Here is a 10,090-nt window from a genome sequence, read left to right as displayed (position 1 = left end):
CTAGTGCGTCAGAAGGTGGGATGAATTAGTGAATCCCTTCCCATACGCTGAGCAGGTAATCGGCCTCTCCCCAGTGTGAATGCGTTGGTGTGTCAGCAGTTTGTTTATGCTCTTAAAGCTGTTTCCACAGTCAGAGCATTTAAAAGGTCTCTCATCTGAGTAAACTCGCTGGTTTGTCAACAGGGTGGATGACTGAGTGAATCCGTTACCACACACAGAGCAGATGAACGGCCTCTCCCCTGTGTGAGTGCGTTGGTGTTCCAGCAAATTACATTTGCTTTTAAACCTCTTCTCACAGTCAGAACATTTGAAAGCTCTATTATCAAAATCAACTTGCTGGTGTCTCAGCAGGTTGGATGAACAAATGAATAACTTCTCACACACAGAGCAGGAGAATGGTCTCTCCCCAGTGTGAGTGCGCTGGTGTATCAGGAGGTCGTATTTCTGAACGAATCCCTTCCCACACACGGAGCAGGTGAACGGCCTCTCCCCAGTGTGATTGTGTCGATGAATTTCCAGCTGTGACGGGTAATTGAATCCCTTCCCACAGTCCCCACATTTCCACGGTTTCTCCGTGGTGCGGGTGTCCTTGTGTCTCTCCAGGTTGGGCGATCAGTTGAAGCCTCGTCCACACACAGAACACGTGTTCAGTTTCTCCCCTCTGTGAATGGTGTGATGTGTTTTCAGGCTGTGTAACTGGTTAAAGCTCTTTCCACAGTCAGTGCACTGGAACACTCTCACTCGGGTGTGTGTGTCTCGGTGCTTTTCCACTCACACTGCTGTTTGAAATCTTCTCCCAGAGACAGAACAGACACACATTTCTCCTTCCACATTCAAAGGCCGATGATATTCAGGTCCTGATGAATCAAATGACTCTGTCAGATCTTGACGTGATCTTTGATTTGAGTTTCCTGCCTGCAAATCCTCCCCTTCTAATACTCTGTAAAAAGATTTTATAAAAGTCATCACTGTAAATACAGGATAGAAATTCAGAACAGACAATTCATGTTGCGATGGAACATTCTTTCCTCTCTTGTTCCCCAAAGCTGTAAATCCCCCTTCCCACACACTCTCCCTCCTCCCTGAGCTGAAATCCAAACCCATCTTTCATTGTTCCTAAACAATGAGTGAAAAGGTGAGAGAGTATGAGAGAGTGAATGTGGGATAATGATTGAGAGAGTGAATGTGAGAGAGTGAATGTGAGAGAGTGAATGTGAGAGAGTGAATGTGAGAGTGCGTGAGAGAGTGAATGTCAGTAAAGCAGTGTGCTCAGTGTGGAGAATGAAGTGGGGCAGCTGGAGCATCTTTCAGTGGGGCAGCAGTGATCATAATCTCATTCGGTTTAGAATAGTTATGGAAAAGGACAAGGAACAAACAAATGTGAAAATACTTGACTGGAGGATGGCTAATTCCAGTGAGTTAAAAAGGGATCGTGTCCAGGTGGATTGCAATCAAAAATTGGCAGGCAGAACAGTAATTGAACAATGGGAGGCCTTGAAGGAGGGGTTGGTTCGGGTACAGAGTGGACAGATATCTACGGGAGAGAAAGGAAGGGCATCCAAAGCTAGAGCTCCCTGTATGACTAAAGAGATAGAGATTAAAATGAAACAGAAAAAGGAGGTTTATGACGAATATAAGGTTCATGATATAGTCGTGAACCAGGCTGAATAAAGAAAGTACAGAGATCTAAAAAAGGGAATAAGAGGTGAAAAGAGGGAGTATGAGAATAGATTGGTGGTTAACATAAAAGGGAATCCAAAAGTCTTTTATAAACATACAAATAGTAAAAGGGGAGTCAGAGGAAGGGTAGGGTTGATTAGGGACAAAAAAGGAGATGTTCTTGTGGAGGCAGAGGGCATGGCTGAGGTACTAAATGAGTACGTTACATCCGTCTTCACAAGAGAAGAGGATTCTGCCATTGTAGCAGTAAAGGAGGATGTAGTACTGATATTGGAGACGATAAAGAGGAGTTACTTAAAGATTGGCAGTGCTCAAAGTAAAAAAGTCTTTCAGTCCAGATGGGATGCCTCCTAGATTACTGAGGGAAGTAAGGGTGTAGATCACAGAGGCTCTGACCACAATCTTCCAATCCTCCTCGGATATGGGAGTCGTGTCTGAGGACTGGAGGATTGGAAGTGTCACACCCCTGTTCATAAATGTGGGAGAGGGATAAACCCGGCAATTAGAGGCCAGTCAGCCTAACGTCGGTGGTGGGAAACTTCTAGAGACCAGAATCCAGGACAAAATTAATTCTAACTTGGAAGAACGTGGGTTAATAAATGAGAGCCAATATAGATTCATAAAAGTAAAATCATGTCTGGCTAATTTGGTTGATGAGGGTAGTGCACTCGATGTTGTGTACACGGACATTTAAAAGGAGTTTGGTAAAGTACCACCAAATGGACCTGTTGGTAAAATTGAAGCCCATGGGAGCATGGATACAAAATTGGCAGAGAGACAGAACGTGGAGATCAGTGGTTAACTGTTGTTTTACAGGCTGGAAGGAAGTATACAGTGATGTTCCACGGGGGTTGGTATTAGGACCATGACTCTTTTTTGAGATATATTAAAGCCCTAGAAGTGTAACCAGTGGGGTGTCACAAGGATCAGTGCTTGGACCTCAGCTGCTTACAATATATATCAATGACTTAGATGATGGAACCAAGTGTAACGTATCCAAGTTTGCTGACGATACAAAGCTAAGTGGGAAGTAAGCTGTGAGGAGCACACAAAGAGTCTGCAAAGGGATATGGACAGGTTAAGTGAGTGGGCAAGAAGGTGGCAGATAGAGTATTATGTGGGGAAATGTGAGGTTATTCACTTTGGTAGGAAGAATAGAAAAACAGAATACTTTTTAAATGGTGAGAAACTATGAAATGTTGGTGTTCAGAGAGATTTGGGTATCCTCGTACAAGAAACAGTGAAAGTTAACTTGCAGGTACAGCGAGCAATCAGGAAAGCAAATGGAATGTTGGAACTATTGCAAGAGGGTTGGAGTATTTCCCTGACCGATCACCATTTCTCCTATATTAACAGATGCTCCCTGACTGATCACCATTTCTCCTTCATTTACAGATGCTCCCTGAGAGATCACCATTTCTCATTCATTACAGACGCTCCCTGGCCGATCACCACTTCCCCTTTATTTACTGATGCTCCCTGGCTGATCACCATTTTTCCTTCATTTACAGACGCTCCCCGACAGATCACCATTTCTCCTTCATTTACAGACTCTCCCTGACCGATCGCCATTTATCCTTCATTTACAGACTCTCCCTGACCGATCACCATTTCTCCATCATTGAAAGACGCTCCCTGACCGATCGCCATTTATCCTTCATTTACAGACGCTCCCTGAACGATCCCCATTTCTCATTCATTTACTAACGCTCCCTGACCGATCACCATTTCTCCTTCATTTACAGACGCTCCCTGACTGATCACCATTTCTCCTTTATTTACAGACGCTCTCTGACCGATCACCATTTCTCCTTCATTTTCAGACCCCCCTGACCGATCACCATTCTCCTTCATTTCAAGACGCTGCCTGACCGATCACATTTCTCCTTCATTTACAGACCCTCCCTGACCGATCCCCATTTCTCCTTCATTTACAGACGCTCCCTGACCGATCACCATTTCTCCTTCATTTACAGACGCCCCCTGAACAATCACCATTTCTCCTTCATTTACAGACGCTCCCTGATTCGATGAGTCACGAGGTTTGACGCTGAAACTGCGCATGCACGGAGGCCGCGGGCCGTTTGTTGAGTTTCGGGTCTGATCTGAACCGGAGTCCCCGGAGTGCAGAGAATTATAAACAATTTTACAACACCAAGTTATAGTCCAGCAATTTTATTTGAAATTCACAAGCTTTCGGAGGCTTCCTCCTTCCTCAGGTGAATGTTGTGGAAATGAAATCCTCGAACCCTTCGCATTTATAAATCACAGAACACCCATGAGGACGGCCTCAACCGGGATCTTGGGGCTCATGTCACGCGACACGTTACCCCACCAGCGAACAAATGTTATCTGTTTTTAATACAACGGGTCATTTGCTGTCCTCTCGATGTTTCTGCCTCTCTCTCCTTCTAGAGAGAGAGAGGAGAATGTTCACTGTTTGATATTCGGGCCCGGGGCCGCACTCGGGGTTTGTGAAGCCCCCGCCCCCTCGCCCGGGGTTTATTAACCCGCTCCCCCCACCCATCTCTTACCTGTTACGGACACGATCTGTGCCTCACTCCCCGCCCGCCGCGCATGCTCAGCTCACACTGCCCGGATGATTGACGGGAGCTCCGGACCAATAGGAAGAGCGGAGAGGGACTGGAGGACCGAGCGGGCGGTTGTTCCTCCAACCAATGGGAGTGCGTGAGGGGCGGGACTTGCGGCATCGAGTGGGCGGGGCTGAGCCCGGATCTCCCTCATTGGCTGAAACTCTGCATCATTTTTGAACCTGATTGATGTCAAAATCGAGGGGAAAACTGGACCTTTAATTCAGGACAGACAGGAGGGATTAATGGAGGAAATAACACAGTGTAGGGATAAAATGGATAATTCAGGACAAACAGCAGGGATTATTGGAGGAAACAACACAGTGTCGGGATAAAATGGATAATTCAGGACAGACACCAGGGATTATTGGAGGAAATAACACAGTGTAGTGATAAAATGGATTAATTCAGGACAGACAGCAGGGATTATTGGAGGACATAACACAGTGTAGTGATAAAATGGATTAATTCAGGACAGACAGCAGGGATTATTGGAGGAAATAACACGGTGTAGTGATAAAATGGATCAATTCAGGACATACAACAGGGATTATTGGAGGAAATAACACAGTGTAGTGATAAAATACAATGGATGTTGTGAAGATGGATTGTTAAAAAATGTTTGATAAGATGCCGGACACGAGGATTGTTGATACGATTAAAGCTCACGGTATTAAAGGATGGATGGGAAGTTGGATAAAGGGCAGAGTAGTGGTTAATGGATGTTTTTTCAGACTGTGGTGTTCCCCAGGGGCAGTGTTGGGAGCATTGCTCTTCTCAATTTAGAGAAATGGCCTGGGCTTGGGTGCAAGGGCATAAGATCAACATTTTCAGACAACATCAACATAGGGAGCATTAAGAAATGTGAAGAGGAATGTTAGCAACTTCAGTGTGACATCGGAACATTAGGAACAGGAGTAGGCCATTCAGCCCCTCGAGCCTGTTCCACCATTCAGTGAGATTTGTGTCATTCAGTATGGAGTTCGTTCATATCAGACAGGATAACATTCGTGTCTGTGGGCTTGGTTTTCTCAGACAGGATGAGATTGGTGTCTCTGACTGTGGGGTTGGTTTATATCAGACAAGATGAGATTGGTGGCTATGATTGTGGTGTTGGTTTACATCAGAGTAGAGGAGATTGGTGTCAGTGACTGTGGGGTTGGTTTGTATCAGACAGGACGAGACTGGTGTCTCTGACTGTGGGGTTGGTTTATATCAGGCTGGCTGAGATTGATGTCAGTGACTGTGGGGTTGGTTTATATCAGACAGGATGAGATTGGTGTGTGTGACTGTGGGGTTGGTGTATAGCAGACAGGAGGAGATTGGTATCAGTGACTGTGGGGTTGGTTTATATCAGAGGTGAGGAGATTGGTGTCAGTGACTGTGGTGTTGGTTTATATCAGACAGGAGGAGATTGGTATCAGGTACTGTGGGGTTGGTTTATATCAGACTGGAGGAGATTGGTATCAGTGACTGTGGTGTTGGTTTATATCAGACAGGAGGAGATTGATATCAGTGACTGTGGGGTTGGTTTATATCAGACAGGAGGAGATTGGTATCAGTGACTTGGATTGTTTTACATCAAGCAGGGGGAGATTGGTATCAGTGACTGTGGTGTTGGTTTATATCAGACAGGAGGAGATTGGTATCAGTGACTGTGGGGTTGGTTTATATCAGACTGGAGGAGATTGGCTTCAGAGACTGTGAGGTTGGTTTATATCAGACAGGAGGAGTTTGGTATCAGTGACTGTAGGGTTAGTTTATATCAGACAGGAGGAGATTGGTGACAATGACTGGGGTTGATTTATATCAGGCACGAGGAGATTGGTATCAGTGACTGTGGGGTTGATTTATATCAGACTGGAGGAGATTGGTGTCACTGACTGTGGGGTTGGTTTATATCAGAGGTGAGAAGATTGGTTTCAGTGACTTGGATTGTTTTACATCAAGCAGGGGGAGATTGGTATCGGTGACTGTGGGTTGGGTTTTATCAGAGGTGAGGAGATTGGTGTCAGTGACTGTGGGGTTGGTTTATATCAGACAGGAGGAGATTGGTGTCAGTGAGTGTGGGATTGGTTTATATCAGACAGGAGGAGATTGGTGTCAGTGACTGTGCAGTTGGTTTATATCAGACAGGAGGAGATTGGTATCAGTGGCTGTGGGGTTGGTTTATATCAGAGGGGAGGAGATTGGTTTCAGTGGCTGTGGTGTTGGTTTATATCAGACAGGAGGAGATAGTTTTCAGTGGCTTTGGGGTTGGTTTATATCAGACATGGGGAGGTTGGTTTTAGTGACTGTGGTGGTTTTTTTTAAAAATCAGACTGGAGGTGATTGGTGTCAGTGACTGGGCTCAGGAACTGGAATTGGCCTTTTGACTCCTCAAGCCTGCTCCCCCATTCAATTGGATCAGGACTAATCTGTACCACAACTCCATTTACTCGCCTTTGCTCCATATCCCTTTCAACCCTCACACAACACTAACCTATAAATCTCAATATTGAAAATCTCAATTACCCCCAGCACCCACAGCCTTTCGGAGAAGAGAGATTCAGATTTCCACCACCCTTTGTGTGAAAAATTGCAGCCTTATTTTGCTCATAAATGACCTAGCTCTAATTTTAAGATTATCAAGAAGGTGGCAGATGGAGTATAATGTGAGGAAATGTGACATTATTCACTTTGGTACGAAGAATAGAAAAGTAGAATATTTTTTAAAAGATGAGAGACTTAGAAATGTTGTTGATCAGAGGGATTTGAGTGTCCTTGAACATGGATCACAGAAAGTTAATATGCAGGTACAGCAAACAATTAGGAACGCAAATGCTATGTTGGCCTTTATTGCAAGGGGGTTGGAGTATAAGAGTAAGGAAGTCTTGCTGCAATTATATAGGGCTTTCGTGAGATCACACCTGGAGTACTGTGTACAGTTTTGATCTCCTTACCTGAGGAAGGGTGTACTTCCCATCGAGGGGGTGCAACGAAGGTTTACTAGATTGATTCCGGGAATGAGAGGATTGTTATATGAGGAGAGTTTGAGTAGAATAGCCCTATATACTCTGGAGTTTAGAAGAATGAGAGGTGATCTCATTGAAACGTCTAAAATTCTTAGAGGGCTTGACAGGGTGGATGCTGAGGGGCTGTTTCCCCTGGCTGGAGATTCTAGAACTAGGGGTCATAGTCTCAGGATAAGGGATCGGCCATTTAGGACTGAGATGTGGAAAAAAATCTTCATTCAGAGGGTTGTGAATGTTTGGAATTCTCTACCCCAGAGGGCTGTGGATGCTCAGTCATTGAGTATATTCAAGAATGAGATCGAGAGATTTTTGGACACTGGGAGAATCACGGAATCGGGCAGGAAATTGGAGTTAAGGTAGAAGATCAGCCATGTTCTTACTGAATGGTAGAGCAGGCTCGAGGGGCCGTATCACCCACTCATGCTCCTATTTCTTACGCCCTTTTGTTCTGGATTCCCCCTCCAGAAGAAATCATTTCTCTGTATCTACATTATTAAATCCCTTTACTATTTTAAACATCTCGATGAGATCACACCTCAATGTTCTAAACTCATTTGAATAAAAACTAAGTTTATGCAACCTATCCTCATAATTTAACCCTTTTAACCCCGGCATCGTTCTGGTGAATCTGCACAGTATCTTTCCCAAGGCCGATTTATCTCTCTCTCGGTTCGGTGCCCAGTTCTCGAGGTGGGGTCTGACCAAAGTTCTTTCCAACTGAAGCATCTCTTCTGTATTCCAACCCCACTCAAGATAAAGGTCAACATTCAATCTGACTTGTTGATTACTGCCAAGATTTGTATGGTATTTGCAAAGAAATCGAGGGGATCTTAGAGTTGGGATTTTTCTTTATTCTGTCCACTCAAAGAGTTTGCTAACAGATTACTCCTTTGAATTTAGTGCTGGATTATTGAGCCGTGATGTGTTTACTTGTTTGTATTTTGTTAAATACATTTTAAGCCGAGATTCAGAGGCCTGATGCTCTATTCACTCATTGAAGGTGAGAGAGATGCTGTGGGACACACGATAAGTCCCATAGCTGAAAGTGATTCACAGACTGGGTTTTGTATTTTGTGATCCTGGGTACATTACTGATACCTTCCCTGGATCCCAAGGCTGGAAGAGACACTCGGGAAGGATCGGGGAGCTGGGACTTGGTCATTAGAGTAATTGAAGATATGAGAACTGAAATAATTTACAGTGAGAAAGGAGAAAAGGCATAATAATCGATAATTAGGACATCAATTAGTCAATTATCTTGAATTCATCAAGTAATTGAACCATTCTGTTTGAAACAAAGTTGATTTATTTTACATACATTCAGAATATTGAGATTCAGCCCAGTTATAGCGGTTATTAACATAATCAGAAACAAATCCCAACTGCCAGAATGAAGTTCTTCTGCTGAAACCCTCATCCATGCCTTTGTTTACCTCTAGACTCGACTATTCCAATGCTCTCCAGGCCCGGCCTTCCACTTTACACCCTCCGTAAACTTGAACCCACAATCTCCAGATCAATAATCAGTCCCATTATTCATTGTGTCACTGGCCCAGGCTGTGGAGAACACAGAGCAGCTCACACACCCACAGCGCTGCGGTATGAGCAGGTACCGAGTCAGCCTCAGTCATGAGCACTGGGATCCATGAGTCCGGGTGTGTCAAAGGTGCAAGGTGAACAATCACCAAAGTGAAACATTTTTGCCACTCCGATCGATATCTCAGCTGGTAGAGCAACAAGACTGTCGTGGAAAATACGATGAAGTCATCCTTATGTCATTTGTTCAATTCGTGCTCGAAGGAGTATGTGTGATTTTGCAATAAGCAGCAATTAGTTCAAGGTCGCTCTCTTAACTTTACACTCAAATTACAGACTAGCATGTTGCCATGAAGGCACAGGACGCCTCTTTTCATTTCTCAAACCGGAAATCTTTCTGTGTCTGCAAAAACAGGGCTGTTTTGCCTCTGCTCACCAGCAGGGAGTGATTTTGAGCAGCAATACTTCAACACACTCAGCTCTCGCTTTCAGGCAAAAGAAGCCTTCGATTCGCAGCGGACTCCACGAGACTGAACATGTCAACAGGCGCACGGTCAACAATCACCAAAGACAGTCCTTTATATCCCTTCGACAGCTCATTAGCAGAGTGGAGGACTGTACTAAATGAAACCAAAGTAAAGTCATCCGCAGGTCGCTGATTCAATTCCAACTCGAAGGCGTGAGTATGATTTTGGAATAAGCAGCAATTACCTCAAGGTCGCTCTCTGAACTTTGCAGGCACCTTACAGATTAACATGTTGCCACTGAGTCACAGGACACCACATTTCCTTTCCCAAACCTTAAAGCTTTCTGAGTCTGCCAGAGCACGGCTATTTCCATCTGCTCGCCAGCAGGGAGTGCCTTTGAGCAGCAACACTTCAAATCGCCCTCAATTTAATGTAAAAAGGTCTTCGATCAATCAGTCAGACAGGGTTCACGCTGCTCCTCGAGCTTGGGCGGCTGTTGCTTTCCGGAGACCTCGTCTTCCTTCCGAAGGCTCGGGCTCTTCTCAGCATCATTCATGATTTCTGTGGCTTCCCGTTCTGCTGTTCCTCACTTGCTGATGCTCGATGCCGCCGATTGGAGCAAAGTATTTAATATATTCAGGGAGCAGCAACCCAAGGCAACATTTCTCTGCTGGTCTTGGAGCAGCTTGAAGGCGAGTGAGAGGCGGGAACTGCGAAGGGCGATTTACAAACAGCAAACGAGGAATTAGCTCAACTGGTGGAGCGCTCACTTGGCATGAGAGAAGTCGTGGGATCGTTGATT

General features: G+C 44.9%; 1 protein-coding gene across 1 annotated transcript; it reads right to left on the bottom strand.

Moving 5' to 3' along the window:
* Window positions 1-9,844, bottom strand: LOC137312946 (zinc finger protein 239-like). Its single transcript, XM_067979307.1, has 3 exons — window positions 9,760-9,844; window positions 8,899-9,026; window positions 1-519 (listed from the first exon to the last, which is right to left on the bottom strand). The coding sequence occupies exons 1-3, from the start codon at window positions 9,842-9,844 to the stop codon at window positions 1-3; spliced, it is 732 nt and encodes a 243-aa protein (XP_067835408.1).
* Between the last annotated feature and the right edge of the window lie 246 nt (window positions 9,845-10,090).

This window comes from Heptranchias perlo, unplaced genomic scaffold, assembly GCF_035084215.1.
Source record: "Heptranchias perlo isolate sHepPer1 unplaced genomic scaffold, sHepPer1.hap1 HAP1_SCAFFOLD_44, whole genome shotgun sequence".
In the NCBI taxonomy this organism is placed as follows: domain Eukaryota; kingdom Metazoa; phylum Chordata; class Chondrichthyes; order Hexanchiformes; family Hexanchidae; genus Heptranchias; species Heptranchias perlo.
This window is presented reverse-complemented; position numbering and strand designations above follow the sequence as displayed.

Bases quoted from the DNA above. Each gene is read 5' to 3' on its own strand.
- LOC137312946 (XM_067979307.1), bottom strand. From the start codon at position 9,844: ATGAATGATGCTGAGAAGAGCCCGAGCCTTCGGAAGGAAGACGAGGTC. The intron at 9,027-9,759 runs GTGAACCCTGTC...TTTCCACGACAG, and splicing joins GCCCAAGCTCGAGGAGCAGC to TCTTGTTGCTCTACCAGCTG. The intron at 520-8,898 runs GTACCTGCTCAT...TACCCGTCACAG, and splicing joins TCATGACTGAGGCTGACTCG to CTGGAAATTCATCGACACAA.